The sequence below is a fragment of the Oreochromis aureus genome, linkage group 17 (genome assembly GCF_013358895.1).
Source record: "Oreochromis aureus strain Israel breed Guangdong linkage group 17, ZZ_aureus, whole genome shotgun sequence".
NCBI lineage: Eukaryota > Metazoa > Chordata > Actinopteri > Cichliformes > Cichlidae > Oreochromis > Oreochromis aureus.
This window is the reverse complement of record NC_052958.1, coordinates 28,757,926-28,774,069: the sequence shown is the minus strand read 5'-3', so window position 1 is coordinate 28,774,069 and position 16,144 is coordinate 28,757,926. Positions and strand designations below refer to the sequence as shown.

At 38.8% G+C, this 16,144-nt stretch overlaps 1 protein-coding gene and 1 long non-coding RNA gene across 2 annotated transcripts; one reads left to right on the top strand and one right to left on the bottom strand.

The window, feature by feature from the left end:
- Nucleotides 1–327: 327 nt before the first annotated feature.
- LOC120433806 lies at nucleotides 328–981 on the bottom strand. The gene is made up of 3 exons (XR_005608769.1): nucleotides 846–981; nucleotides 683–772; nucleotides 328–604 (listed from the first exon to the last, which is right to left on the bottom strand). It is a non-coding gene; the product is annotated as an uncharacterized LOC120433806 (long non-coding RNA).
- An 8,806-nt stretch (nucleotides 982–9,787) lies between these two features.
- LOC116326946 (fetuin-B-like) lies at nucleotides 9,788–14,669 on the top strand. The gene is made up of 7 exons (XM_031748390.2): nucleotides 9,788–10,049; nucleotides 10,415–10,528; nucleotides 10,756–10,843; nucleotides 11,016–11,182; nucleotides 11,504–11,614; nucleotides 11,928–12,014; nucleotides 13,829–14,669. Exons 1-7 carry the CDS (start codon nucleotides 9,834–9,836, stop codon nucleotides 14,549–14,551), a joined length of 1,506 nt encoding a protein of 501 aa, XP_031604250.2. The 5' UTR covers nucleotides 9,788–9,833; the 3' UTR covers nucleotides 14,552–14,669.
- The last annotated feature ends 1,475 nt before the right edge of the window (nucleotides 14,670–16,144 follow it).

The following is a 16,144-nucleotide window of genomic DNA, read 5'->3' as shown; positions in this document are numbered from 1 at the left end:
TGCGGCACCCACGGTGTGGGACGGAGAGATTTCGCAGGTCTTTCCTCCCCACTGCTGTCAGACTCTACAATAAAGACTTTTGCAGCTGATCAAACACACAAACCCACACATGTGCAATAAGACTGCTATACGTGCAATTCTTCTTCTGACGAAGTTGTGTTTTTGTATTTTCCTACTCAGTTGTATATAGTATTTGTATTTCTATTTTATTCTATTGTATATATTATTCTATTCTATTTTATTCTATTGTATATAGTATTTTATTTTATTTTATTGTATTTTATTGCATTCCAGTGTTTTCTAATTTCTGCTACATAACTTTGCACTTTTGCTGTAACAAAACAAATTTCCCACCTGTGGGACTAATAAAGGCCATCTTATCTTATATATATATATATTTTAAAAAAGGGTTAAAATACTAAAAGAATCAACATTTGTGGTGCCTACTGATATAGAAAAAATAAAACAAAAAAACAAAACAATCGACAGCTGCAGCAGTCGGGCCGTCGACTTACACCAGTTTAAAACAAATTAAAACACACTGATGTGTCCGGTCCTTTGCCCGCAACCAGAAATCCACCTGGCAAAGCAGCAGCTCGGTACTCTGTGAATAAAAGGCAGGAGATCACTTATGCTGGACAATAAAACACAGGAATATTCCTCAACTTAATTGTTTTGTTACCTGTCCACAAGTTCGTGTCACACCCTAATAACTGTGGGTCAGTGGCGATGAAGTCCACTATACCGTTCTCACGGGAGCAATGTTTCCCACCTACAAGGGTGCACATAACTATAAACCTCTGCCAACAGCCAGAGCTCAAGTGGTACATTTTTGTGTAACCTACCGTTCTAATAGAAGTTTAGGAGAGAACCCATATCAGACTTTCATAGAAAGAAGTTACAAACACCAACTTGCCCAACTTGGACTGAGCACTTGCAGCTTCAGGTTTGCAGAGAAAATGCCCAATTGCCCAATTGCCCACACCTGCGCTTATCAAAGGAGCAAAGACCAGCTCCGCCCACCAGGGGCGGTTCGCAGACTCAGGTCTCACCTGTCACACAATGTATACGCGGCGTTTTTTCCTGAATAGGTTCGTCACGTTTACTGTCTAAGGACAGCGCTAGCAAGCACTCTCTGCTTATGACCAAAAAAATTAAAAAACAAAACAAAAACCAGACCTTTCGTCTTGGTGGAAAAATGCACCATGTCGATCAATCAAAAAATGATATGGCAACATGACATTTGGATGTTTAGGAAGAGGGGGAAGTTTTAGGAGTGACGGCAAGAGAGAGAGAGAGAGAGAGAGAGACAGCAGAAAAAGAAAAAGCGAGTTTTGAGATGTGAGATTTTTGTGACATTTAGCATCTTTGTATGTAGTGTGTATAGTAGTTAATGTGTTGTCTTGTGTAGTTAGTGTGTAGTGTTGTGGATAGTTTTGTGTTGTGTGTCAGAACAATGAGGCGACTGCTGTCTCCAGGCAGAGAACAGCAGTGATACACCTGCTGCTGTCAGACCTGCAGATATCAGGCTGTGATGTTCTCCTTTGTAGTGGACAGAAAGTATTTTTTTGGAGTGGCACAAATAATTTATGTGGCATCTTATTGAATGCAGAACAGCTGATTGTTATGTAAATAGTTTGACAGGTAGAAGGTAAATCGCTGCAAATAACTTTGTTGTTTGCAAAATTTGTGCGTATGATTTTAAAATTGACAATTTATATTTGCACTTAAAGTTATGAAATATGATTCAATAAACATGTTTGTGGTTGTTACAGTAAAAAATATAACTTTTTCTACTCGGATTTTATGTTTTTTGTCTGATTTTAGATCAGTTGTGTTAATACAGTATGTAAAAATGAAAACATAACTGTAAATTCAGACACTTGAGGTTGTGCTGAAAAGAATGATACCAAACAAGCAACTATACCCTGGACCCCAGAGCGTTAAACATTTTTTTTAAAGGAACGCAATAGTTACTTTTCAAGTTATTAATTACTTTTAGAATCTTGTAACTCAGTTACTTTTTTGGAGAAGTAACTAGTAACTATAATTAATTACTCTTTCAAAGTAACTTGCCCAACACTGGTCATGGCTGATTTCCTCTTCCGTTTGCTGTGGGGGGGAGTAGGCTGGGCCAGAAGGCTCCTCGGATTAGGTCGGCGGGGCGTGGTTTGTGACACAACTGCAGGTGAGGCTGACACACCGGAGCTCCATCAGCTCATCACACCTCCCCTGCATAAAATGTGCCGGGAGCTGAGGTTGGGGTTGTTGTTGTGTGTGGGACACAGCTGAAAAGCTGAAGCTGTGTGTTAGAGGAACAGCAACCAGAATAAAAAGGTTAAATGAACTAGGTGGTTGATCATTGGTCATTCATGCCACAACAGTTTATTTATATTTTTTACTATGTTCATTAATTTTTTCCTTAATTGCACTTATTATTTTCCCACATCTAGTTTTATTCTTAATTGGGTCTTAGCCCAATGAACATTTCATGTACAACTCAGCTTATTAAAAGGAAGCCACTTTTGGCTATACTGGAGTTAACCAGTTATTGCTCTTCCGAATACTCCCACATTTGTGTTCCAGTTATATTCATATTATTATCCTGATGATAAGGAGTTTAAAAACATTTAAGTCTTCCTCTCTGATTTTCTGGCAAGTGTCCAGGAAAATCATCCAACATAAGCAGATCAAAAGCACTGATTTACATTTCTTTAGTCCCTTGTAAAATCAGTTTCCGAGTACATTACTGGCATGATAATCAGGGAAATTACATCACCTCTAATTTATGAACTATGCATCATAGTTCATAAATGTAATCGATTTTGACATTCACTGGAACTTTGTGCCAGCCCTGTGTGCATTTAAATGTGAAAAGAGGGTTTTTTGGATTGTACCAGACAGTCTATATATGGAGCCAAACTGCTGTACTGGAATACCTTACATTAGCATAGCTTCTTTTTCCAGTCAGCAGCATTGTAAACACTGTAACAGTGCTCATAATAGCAAATAAGAATAGAACAATCTGAAAAGATATGGGATGTTTCAGAACTAAGGGCTTATTAACAACAATTGCTTGAATTTTGAGGTTCTGTAAGGTTCTCTGCGCTGTGGATTATTGCTTTTATACATTAATCTATTTCATCAATTTTATTTTGGGACACTGTAGAGATTTGTGAGACCAAAAGCAGAATGGAGAAAGAGGTGACACAACAGGATTTAAATCGTGTGTTTTGTTCTGTCTTTTTAAGTAACTGAAAACTGCAGTTCCTCCTATGGCCACTTGAGACTAAAAAGGAAAATCAATCCCTATAAACTCTGCTATATTCACCTCTGCTAATTTGAGTCTCTAAGCTGGACTCCATAACATAGTCGTTTTGACTATGTTTGTGCATGTGGAACAACAGAATAATCTGAAAAATTATATTATCAGCTGTGAGATACAAACCATTTAAGTTTATGTAGCAGTTTTGTAGCATTTTATTAGCCCATTTATTAGTACTAATTAGCAAATAACTTTGTAAATTTCAACCATACATGGAGGCATGGAGGTTAAGAAAGCTTGCTAGCCTTACCTGGTGGTTTAACACTCTACTCCCTTGTCTAAATACTTTTGTAGAAGAAAAAAACTGTATGGCAGTGGCCAGAAATGCTCATGCGTAGTTTTCATAGTTTAAGTCCACAAACTATTGGGTGACATCAAAGTGGCTAAAAGCATCTTTTACACAATCTATGCAAGATACAGACAAGAACATCCGTTTTTTCACGTAATATTTGTATTAAACCCTTTACAGCATGTGTTTTAAATACTGCACTGGTCAGTAAAATCCAAATGCATTATGTCTTAAGCAATATGAAGTGTGGTTCCAAACAAATCCAGGTCTGAGCATGCTGGTACAACCAGTGAGAACGGGTTGGCTGGTATTACACACTCCCAGTGTAACCTGTGAGATCTGAAAGACAGATGAGATAACCCTTCTCTCTGTGCCAAGAGCTACAATTATTTCCTCATCTTCCCCCGAAACCCCTCTCTTTCTCCTGCATGGGTTATAGCCTTATAATATGAGTCATTGTTTACAAATCCACGTTTGAGATCTATCTAAATTCTGACTATGTGAGACGGCGACCTTACACAAGCTCCGTGTAAATGCAAATAAATCCCACACATTTGTCATCCCTGATGATGAGTAGTTTTGCTGACAGTTCAAAAACAGTCAGAAAAAAACAAAAACAGGTTTGTTAAAAAGCTGTTCTACCACCATAATAGCTTTAATTCTCCTTAGCATTGAGTGTCCAAGTCGGCTGGAAGCCCCATTCTTCATTACGACTGAGGAAGAGATTATCTACATGCGTTCACCCTGTGGACTGAGGCTAAAGACGAGTCCTATCAGGATACAAGTGTTTCCTCACATTTTAATGGTGATCATTTGGAACAACTTGATGTGCCTGGCCTTTCCCTGTAAAATAAGATGGACTAATAATATGGACTGACACCAAGACATGAAAATGCACCCCAAAACATACAGGCCTGAATGCTTGACCCTAATATTGAGGGGATCAAGTGATGAGTTTTGTTCTCTTTGTGCATGTCACTCACTTCCTCAGCTGCTGATGACTCACTTGACCGTATCAGTATTTTTCCACACATCTCTGTAGAACATTGTCTGTGGTTTATGCACCGCAGGGTCTCCAAATCCACGTTTTTATAATAAGGGGTTGACAGACTACATCTGTATTACAATATCACGCATTATTATAATTTTTAATTAGAGTTCTTAATTCAACAGTCTGATTACAGCCTGCAGATTTTCTCAGGTACCTGAGGAAGCTGCTGTTATGTGCATCAAAAGCATTAGAGTCAGCGTATATGCACTGCTGATTACAGTTTCCTAGCCCATTTATTGATGTCTTTTCAGTAGATCTGGATGCAGATGTTGCTTAGTCACTGTTCCCATTGAGGCACTGGCCAGGGGAACAGTCTGTGATTAATGCTTCTGCCATCTGTGCCCTGACAAATGAGCCTTCTTTCAAAGTCACTGAGATGATTTCCTCCTGTTATCAGGATGAAGTGAGCCCACTCAGTTGGCCAAAGTGATGATTGGAGTCAAATGTTTAATTGTACCTTGCATCAGAAACACCAGAAACAATTGTGTTTCACCTTGTTTTATTTCAGGGGGTTCATTAATTTGACACTTTTTTTTGTATAGATACAATTTTTATTTTTAATGTACATTGCTGCAGTATCACACCCATGTATATGTACATATACATATACATATACATACACCACTAACTAAACATACACATGGTAGACTATTCATTAATTCTTAATGTCTTTTGTGTCTTTTATTAAATGCTGAATGATGCATTCTGTGCTGCGTCTTTAAGTGCAGAATAGCTTCAGACTTATGACCAGTGTATCCAGGACCTCAGTGTGCAAAATGATGGTCTGATATTGAATTATACTGTAGCACCACCTTGTGCTTGAAATAAGATAGTGTGTTTCAAGAAACTCAAACGTAATTCCTTAGTATGTACTTAAACACTGCAGGTTGTCATGATTGCATATTCACCTATCGAATACCTCTGCATTTTCTCTCTGAAGGATTTGCAAACTTACATGAAATTAAGTCCAGAATTCATGAAGGAAATTCCGAAGATCTTCTTTAAATGGTGGCTGCTTTTTGTCCTGCTTTGTGTCAAGATGATCCCACATGACTTCAATAACCCTGAGAGCTAGGCTCTAGTGGGACAAATTGTTTTACTAATAACTCTATGGATATCACCTTGTTCTTCCAAAAATACTACTTTATGCTTGTCAAAGGTCACATGATTTACTGCAGCTAAAGGAAAACAAGTAACAGCTCATACCCTTCAGTGAAGAGGCCAATCTGTGAGGAGGGATTCGGGGTCAAATTTACGAACAGGGGGAATACACCTAAAGTCTCATCTTCCACTCATCTTCCATTTCTGCTTCAGTTTATCCTCACAACATCAAGTAAAGACCAAAGAATGTTAGAATGTTAACATAACGCTTTAAATACCTCAGTTGCACACACTGAAGAGGGAGGCGTTCACTGATATAATATTTCAATTATTTATTCTGAAAAATGGTTCAAAAAACATGTTAAGGAAGTGAACGTGATCAGTTAAGAAAGAGTAGGGAGATGATGAGGTCACAATGTAGGAACTCCAGCAACACTTAAGGGAAGATGAACAACTTTAATAATGATGAGGTCACACAGTTTAAGAATAAACATAGAGCTGTAAAAATGGCAAACTGCATGACCAAAGAAAGCAGGCACATTCATTCATTCAGAATGGGTTTGTGTGGCACTCTGTGGGGCTATGCTAAGTGTAACAACACAAATTTAAAAACAAAACCACTTAGTTTATTATAATTTCCTAAGATTAAACTAACAACTAAAATGTTTAAGCTTTAATTAAATGAAAAACATAACTGAAAACATACTGAAACAAGAATGTGTACTTAAAAGGAAAAGTATATGGCAATGTCTTTTATTTTTGTATTTCTTAAGTATTGATGCATAGGTTTAGTGAATATTTTGGGATGTCTATGACTATGTATCAATTCTATTTGCAACATGCTGTCCTTGTATGTTACGAAGTTCTTAAGTTCCTCTGCACTGACAAAAGGCCATGTTGGATTTATTTAATTCAATAGTGGACATTGGTTGCACTCAGCTGTTTTGCTTTTGCAGAAACTTAAACAACTGAGTTAAAACAACACAGCTTATAAACCTGTGCATTTTGTGTCGATAAAACGCGATTGAAACATGTTTAGATGAAGTAAGGTGAGCTCTTGGAATATTTTAATCATTCGCAATGTTGTCATTTTATTTCAACACTATTCACTATTTTAACCCAGTACTACTTGGTCACTTAAATACTACATGTTGTCTTCATATTACATAATGTTCAACAAAGTTTAGAGTCTGGTTAACATAAGAATTGAATGGATCTACTGAATGACTACCATCCTCCTATCTTTATCCGGGTTACTGGGGGCTGGGGCATAACCCAGAAGTGATAGGGTAAGAGGTAGGCTACCCCCTGGACAGCTTACCAGTCTATTACATAGAGACAAAAAACCATTTGCACTCACAGGTAATTTAGAATCACCAATTAACCCAGGGGTCTGCAACCTTTTACACCCAAAGAGCCATTTGTACCCGGTTTCCACGCAAAAGAAAACACTGGGAGCCGCAAATACTTTTTGACATCTAAAATGAAGATAACACCGTATATATTGTGTTTTATCTTTATGCTTTGTGTGAACAACTAAGGTGTGCTGCTTATGAAATCCATGAAGTGCAACAGAGAAAATTAAATTGTATTTATGTAATCAACACATTTTGAACTCTTAAAGAAATATAACAAAAGGAAAGACACCCAGCTGAACTAAAATGATCCATGTAGCAAACAAAAACTGTTGTGAGCCGCCACCCTTATATCGCCTTTGGGCTGTTGGAGCCTTGACCTGACTCTTAAAAAGTAATTGGAAAAAAGCTCTATGCTGCTGAAAAATGAAAAATAGATATTTGCAAAATTCTGCCTAAATATGTATTTTACCTGGTTAATGCGTGCGGTGGGGCGTGGTTTGTGGCGCCGCTGCAGGTGAGGCGGACGCACCTGAGCGACACCCGCAATCACGCCTCGCTGCCTTTACGTCTGCGCTATCTGTGTTGTTGTCTTGGTGGTGTATGTCGGGCTGTGAGCTGAAAAGCTACAGCCGGCTGTATGCGTACAGCAACCGTGTGTGAAAAGTGCTCAATAAAGAGATGCTCATGGAAACATCGTCGGGTCTGCCGTGATTTGTTTACAATGGGACTTCTGCTCCTGAACCTCTGCTCACAGAGTCCGCAAATCGGGGCTATACGAAGTCAGTTTATGCAGGACTGTAAGCTGTCATCTGTCAGGCGTGAACGGTGTTTGTTTTTAACATAGTTCACGGAGAACAGCTGCTGACATAATGTGGATCCGAAGATCCATAATTGGCCTACCTGGGGTTGAAAGTCTCGATAAATGCACGGCGTTTCGGCGGGTATACCGGCTTCCACGAGTGTGACTCTTATTTTGAGCGATGAAAAAATAATAGAATATAATTTTATTTTTATATTTCAATATCACAATAATCTTCCAGTTTAGAACTACAAGTTAAAAAGAACTAACATAAATAAAATACACTTCAGCTAAATGCTTCTAATTTATTTGCCCAAACCAGGCGGAGCCGCATCGCCGCAGGTTGCCGACCCCTGAATTAACCTAACCACTGCATGACTTTTAACCCATATGGAAAAGATATATATATATATAAATCTTATAAAGTTTGTATCTGTCTTGTGTGAAACTTGTATGAAAAGCATACAAGAGTGAAAACAAATATAAGATCCCTTGAAAAATTATATAATGAAACTTGTATGTTTTGGATACTTACGAAAACAATATATGAAAGTGATGAGAAAGTGGCCACTTTCAGTGCAAACTAGCCAGATTATGGATTTGAACCTAGACCCTTCTTGCTGTGAGGCAACAGCGCTAACTGCCATGCCACCAATCCAGGCTTAAGAAAAGTTGGAAAGCTATGATTTCAAGGCTTGATGCAGAATTTTCTGTACATTTTTGTCCTTGACAGGTTAAACCACAATAGCGATAGCATGCACGTGGTGTGTGTGTAGTTGTCTGCTTCTTATAACTCCAGTGATTTTCCTGCAGTTTGAAATCTCGTTCGATCTTGTGAATTTCATGAGTCCAGCAACTAACCACTCTTACTAGATTGTATCTTGCCATCTCAACAAGAACAAATTAAGTTGTCGAATTTCGTACAGATCCTACACGATTTACGTTCAAGATAGAAACATGAAATTTTTGTGTTCAAATTACAAGGTAGACTTTTTTATTGTAACAACCACCCAATTTACTTTTTTCGGTATACCGAAAAAAGTAGAGGCGGCTGCTCGACTTCACTAAGATGGATGCCTTCCTCAAACCACAATCCAAAGCGCGCAAGACTGAAATCCTGTGCGGTGTCGCAAGATTTAACATTGCTATATTATTGACTTACTTCACTCGAACATGATATGAACAATTTAATCCACCCTCTCTGCATATCATGTAGTTTCTACACTATATAGTTACACTTTAAAGCATGAGGCAATTGTGTTAAATACACACAAGATGCTTACATAAATCCAAGAAATGGCCAATCCCTTTTTTTCAGTGTGATACATATACAGCCTGCTATACATATACTGCTTGTGTTTCCAAATGCAGTGGAAAAAGAAGATAGTATACAAGCCAGTGGAAAGTTTCAGTTAGCCCCACTGTTCTTCTGTGATTTAATCAGACAGTGGTGACATGATATCGCTTCAGTTAGCTGATATGAAGTTGTACAGTGATCAGTAGCTGCTCTGATTACTCTCCAACATTCTTTGTCTTTTTAGATCACTGACTGCTGTGGTCCTGTATCTTGTCCATGCTGTTTCTCTTTAACGAACATTAAGCCTTGTCCTTAATTAATCTCAGTGGCTAGAGTGGATCATGTGACTTTAAACCCACTGGCTGCACCCACTGATCCCAAAGAAGAAAGACTCTTGAAAGACTCTCAGCTAATAAGCTCCATTGTGCAGTCTGGAGAGTATTTGCCTTGTTGCCTGATAGATGAGCATGATTTATTTAAGGAGTTGGGGTCAGCGGTTATATTTACTTTTTACAGGAGGAGGAGCTGTGTGTGTGACAGTAGCAGGATATAAAATGTGACCTCTCCTCTGCACATCTCTTGTAGAAGCCTGTGTGTGACAGTGTGTACCACCATGAAGACCTGCGTGCTGTTATCACTGCTGCTGGCGTTGGGTTGTTTGACCATCAATGGTGCACCAGTGGAGCATGTTGGCATGGAGCCAGCCTCATGTGAAAACGCATCAACAAAAGCAGCTGCTGAGCTGGCTCTTACCAAAATCAACCAGGACAGGAAGGAGGGCTACATCTTCAGTCTGCACCGCCTGTCCAATGCCCACATAAAGAGACATGTAAGCCTGCTCCTGCAGTATCAGACCACTTCAGTTCACTGCATTTCTGTTTGTTAACTGGAACACTTTTAGTTTTCAGTACAATCCAGACATTTAGGGTTGTGACTGAAAAGCGTTTGGCTGAAATCTGGAGACAGAGCAGCAACAATTACAGCACAATTGCACAGAAAGATGGGCAGAAAGGAACTATTAGACCTGCAACACTAAAAAACTAGTGTTTGTATTTTGCAAGGGGTGAGCTTATAAATCAGGAGATTTCACGGATCTCAGGAAGTAAAACCAGAAACTGCTGTTAAATTCTATTAAGGTTTTAATGACTGTAAATGTTTGTGTTTTTGATAAAACTGTATATGTGTGTGTTACAGGGAGAGAACAGCGTGGTCTTCTACCTGACTCTGGATGTCGTGGAGACCAAATGCAGCGTTCTCAGCAAGAACGACTGGAAGAGCTGTGAAACTCGTCCCACTGCAAACATGCCGGTTAGAAAAGACACACACTCTGCAAGTGCATGTACTCACACTGTTAAGTAGCTGTTATTTAAAAAAAATGTTTTTATTATATTTTTACTTTTTAATCGATATGCAGTGGTTTGTAAATTGTAAAATGCCTTAAGAGAATTTTCAAAAATGAAAACAAAGGTCTTTTGTTATGTACTTGTATTCTACAGGAGTAGAAAGTACAGTGAAATATATATTTCTGTTTGCAGGTATATGGACAGTGCAAAGCTGCTATCTTCATCAACAAGGTGCACAGTGCGGAGCGTCTCTACAAATACAACTGTGTTATCAGACCAGGTATGAAAATTACTGCATCTCTTTGTTTAACCTATTTCCAGTTTTCCTTGCAAAACATTAAGAAATGACGTGTAGAGCAACACTTGGCACTACATGTCCAAATTTGAGACAGCACTTTTTTTTCACACCACAAAATGTATGAAAATTTGAAGACAATTTTTCTTCTGCTCAGTTCCTGCAGCTAGAGTACATGAGATGTGTCCTGACTGTCCAACTTTAATTCACCACGACAATAACAACGTTCAGAAGACTGTGTCCCACTCTCTGGAAAAGTTCAACAAGGAAAGCGGACTCGCCAATCGTTTTGCTCTCCTCAAAATCTGCCGTGCTGCAGCAGGGGTAAGCTTACCATACCTCCAAAAGGAACATCAGCACATGTGACATAATTATCCTGTCATCTTAACTTCCATAACACACAGTGTCAAGGCTGAGAATATTGTGACTGAATTTCTGACACCAGAAATTAGTTGAAATCACACAAAAATATCCTTCTTAGAGGTTAATCTAAAATCTTTATCAATAAATGACTAAATACTGGCTTTCCATCAAACCACATGCCTGCTTTTCATGTTCAACAGTTTTTATTCCCACCACTCTTTACTTAATAATTCCTCTGCAAATGATTTTCTCACTTAAACGTTTGTTTATTTGTGTGTTCAGATGGCCATGAGTATGTATTACAATGTGGAATTCAGCATCCAGGAGACCATCTGCCCTAACAGCGCAGAAGCAACAGCTGAGAAGTGCCCCCTCATGAACTGCGAGTTCGCCGTGAGTCAAGATAAACACTTCACACCTTTTTTATTTTATCTGAACTGAATTTCCTAAATGAGAAATTTTGATCACACTGCTTGATGAAATTACTTCACTGTGGCTTCTCCAATCAGGGGGCTATCAGTTTTTATCACTACAAGCAAAGTCATCTGATTACAGTCAAGCCTCGAGCAAGGATGTGTTCTAGCTTTATATTACTGGCTAGTTTACGTCAGCAGGAGATTATTCCTAGATTCAGTTTTTCTAATTCTTAAACCTTAGTGAAATGGGCATTCCTCTCTGCTCTTTGTTCCTCTTTTTCTCTCCTCAGCACAAGGGCTTCTGTAAGGCATCCCTCTACCACTCCCCCACTAATGATGAAATCATCGACATAGAGTGTGAGATCTATGAGCCTGAGGTAAGTCTTATCAGGATATGATCTCTGTGTTTTTTTAACATCTTTCAATAACACAGAAAAAACATACAAAACAGGGAATTTGTGTTTGTCCTAGCTGTTGGTTGCTTCTTCTATTGGACAGCAAGTCTTCCTCTGTATGTCAAGTTTTATTTTGATTTTTTATCTGTGATGTCAAACACTTTTTTTTCTTCCATAACATCCATCATACTTCTACATAAAACCTTGGTTGTCTGATGCTGTTCTCTAGTTTCTGAAAATAATTAAGCCTAGCCTTAGACTATTAGTTATTCTTGTTGTCAACGCAACATTTATAGAATAATTATGACTTTAAACTCAAAAACTTCAGACATGAAACATATAACCATACCCTTTGTAATAATATTGTAAGGAAATAGTTTTCAATGACATTAATATTTTTAATGTCTCATGTTCATGTTTTCCTTTTCAGACACAGGTGAGTAGTTGTGTAACAATATAAACTACACATAAAAGTAAATTTTATGTATAGTATAAATTTATGTATAAATTTCAAAATGCAACAGTACAAGACTGTTGGTTTAAAAGAGCATTTGTATTGTTTTCGATTACTAGTGTTTAGATTAGTAAGAAAACACTCTTAGTTTTGACGATGGACTTTTTATGGTTTCCTGTGGAGCTGTAGCAACCCAGATTCTTTCATTACCATTTGCTGCTCTCACAACCAACCAAGATCAACAACAAACTTCTGGAGTTTGATTAATAAATGTGTGAAAATGACTCTATAACACATTTTAGTGCACCGTGGACCTAAACTTTTAACTGTGAATGATGCAATAATTACAGTGAGGTAAAGGTTGATCTTTTCACATGCGAGTGTGGCAGCTCCTGTGTATCAGCTCATCACGGCAGATGCATCATCGCAACATCACAGACACTAACTCCAGTACATAACTGCAAGACAAGTTTAAATAAGGAGTTGCAGATCTTACCTTTGTATAGAAAGCTGATGTCCAAAATCATGCATGTGTTTGACAGTCAGTAGGAATATATCTAGAATATATCTATATATCTCACCTGTAAACTGTGATACCACAGGAACCAGAAGAATTTTTCTGTTGCTTAGTTAGTGGCAGATTTTACTTTGAAACAGTGGTGCTTGTTAGGATGGTGAAAAGCAGGATCCAGCTAGTCAACCTTACACAGTGTCATCTTTACAGTCGTACCATTTAAAGTAAAAGTTGGTATCTTGTTTGTGCTCTAGACTGTTTCAAGCTCTAACATTACAAAATCGGATGATACAGCTAAATTCTCACCAGGGCAATCAAAATATCATTCAATGATTCGATTTAAAGTCCTTTCATTTTATTTATATAACACCAATTCAAAACAATAGTGACCTCGAGGTGCTTTATGTTGTAAAGTCAAGACCCTATGATAATAAAAAAAAAAAGCAACTCCAACAATCACCAACAATTACAATATAGGCGTTTTTCCAAATTAATATTGTAAAGAAAAATAAAAATGGTGGGAAAAGTTGACTTGACTTTTAATGAGAAATGCAGTGATTAGCTTTCATCTGGTAGTCACTATGGATTGCAATCAAATCATAGAATCCTTATGGGGCCATTAGCAGAAGTTCAGATTGTAATTCTTCCATCTTGACTTTATTTTTTTTAAATACCTTTTTCTGAAACATGTGTAAGACAGCTTCATTTTCTGGTCACCATTAAATTTGCTCCCATCTGAAGTAGGTCAGATTTTGTTAGCACTTATTCACAGGGCCACTGGATTTTGCTTTACTGTAATGTACCGTATACTCTTTATCTCTTCTCCAGGCTGCTGAGAAAGAGAAGAAGCTCCACCTGCTGGGCGGAGAGACTGACCACAGCCACAATGACACACACTCACACAGCCACGAACAAGACCAAACACACGACCACGTACACGATCACACCAAGAGCCACTCTCATCATGACGAAACCCACAAGCATGCTGACAACCATGATCACCACCACACACATGACCATGCCACAGGCAGCACACACAGGCACGCTCATGACCACTCCCACGACCACAGTCACAGTCACGATCACGTGCACGCTCATCACGACAAGGCACACAACCACAGCAGTGACTTTCCTAACCACCACCACGACTACAAGCACGCTGAAGGTGTGCACACCCATGAACATGACCATGAGCTGGCGCTGGACCACGATCACAAGCACGGTCACCTGCATGAACACGAGCACCACCACCATCACCACGAGCACGAACATGAGAACACACCCCACGACCACCCAGAAGGCATGGTGACAATGCTGCCAGCTCTGGGCCAGCCTGTGACCCTGCCTTCCTTCCCTGATGTCCCTGCTGGTGGCCCTGAGCTCGGACTCACTCTCCCACTTAAACCCGACCCCCAGATTCCTGGAGAAATGGAACCTGCCATCGAGCCCTTCCCAACCTCAGTCTCAGACCAGTGTCCTGTCCCAAAGGCAGGGCGTGACCTGGTGGAGAAACTCTTTGCTGAGGATGCATTTTTTATGCTTGCTGTATGACATGGCCTATGGAACTGTTTTAGAGGTACACAATGACTCAAGTGTAACAAAGAATGGAAAACTATATGATAAATGATACATTTGCAATAAAAACATTCACAGTCATTGTAACACATCACTTCTCACGTGTCTAGCCTCTTATCCTAACCATCAAAAATGAATGCCTAACCCTAAACCTTTGGCCTAAACCTAACTGTAACGGGAATGACGTACCTGACCACATAGTTCGCTCGTTTAACACACTTTATTCCCATTTGCTGCAATCAGAACACTCAGCTGCAGCATTTCAGCTACAGTCACACACAACAACAACAACCAAAACTCCTCAGGTCCAGGCCTGTTTAATAGTGGAGATATGATGAGCTGATCGAGCTCAGCTGTGTCCGCCTCCCCCACAGCTGCGCCACGACCCATGCCCTGCCACACTAATCATAACCTAATCCGGTCTTTAAATCTGACACCATTAGCCGTTTCCGGATCCAGTGTTGGGTGTAATGCGTTACTAAGTAACACGTTACTGTAATTAAAATACTTTTCCACTGAAAAAGTAGAGTAACTAATTACTGTTCATATTTAGGTATTTTAATTACAGTTACTTACAATGTACTTGCGTTACATTGTAAAATAATTAAACTCGCTGAATATCATTATTTAATTTCAATAATTTATCTTCTAAACGTAGAAGTAAACTCTGCTGCTTTAACATCGCTGTAGTGCAGCTGCACGTCATTTCGCGCCAATTTGCTGCATAGTCGTATTCTAAAGCGGCAGATGTCGGACTCGGCTGAAGCGTGTGGCTGTTTTATGAAGTGGACATATTCCCGTCTCTTCACTTTTCTGAAACAAGCAGACAAGAATATTACAGTAATATGTAAGCTATGTCCAGGGGAGAAAAAGCTATCGGCTGCTGTTAATAACACGAGTAATCTACTGAAGCGCCTGACACAGAGCATAGACGAACACTTCTGAGTGATTCTTGTTCATCATCCATGGATAACACCGCAGCAACTCCTGCTAAGCAGCAAAACGTGATTTTACTTCAGCAGCACAGAAAGTGTCTGAAGGTGAGCTTAAAAAATGATTGCAGGCTACGTTGTGGAAGAGATGCTACCGGTGCGTACTGTAGAGTCTACGTCTTTTAAACAAAATATTTATTATTTAAGAGTTTAGTTTCTATTGTTTGCCCACTCAAGGTTTATAGGGATTTTTAAGAAGTATTTAGTTAAACTACTTATTTAGGAATTAAGTTACTTTTCTGACACAGTAATTAGATAAGTATTTTAAATACAATATTGACTAAGTAATTAGTAATTAGTAATTAATTACTTTTTTAAAGTAACTTACCCAACACTGTCCGGATCCAACTTCCGCTTCAGGTCCCAAAGTCAAATGAACACTGTGGCATCACTGGGGGTTAAAAACTTTCTAAATCTCTTGATCTTTAATAAAAATGATTGGCATTGCTGCTTTACGGGTTGTAAAAAGTACAGCTCTGCTATCACATTCGACATAAATGAAGACAGAAAACTAAACAGCAGTGACTTTTCTAGTGTTACTGAACTTGGACTAGCTGGTATATAATGATGTGCTACG

Coding starts and splice junctions, on each gene's coding strand:
- LOC116326946 (XM_031748390.2), top strand. CDS start 9,834: ATGAAGACCTGCGTGCTGTTATCACTGCTGCTGGCGTTGGGTTGTTTG. Junction 10,050..10,414: donor ATGCCCACATAAAGAGACAT/GTAAGCCTGCTC, acceptor TGTGTGTTACAG/GGAGAGAACAGCGTGGTCTT. Junction 10,844..11,015: donor CAACTGTGTTATCAGACCAG/GTATGAAAATTA, acceptor TCTTCTGCTCAG/TTCCTGCAGCTAGAGTACAT.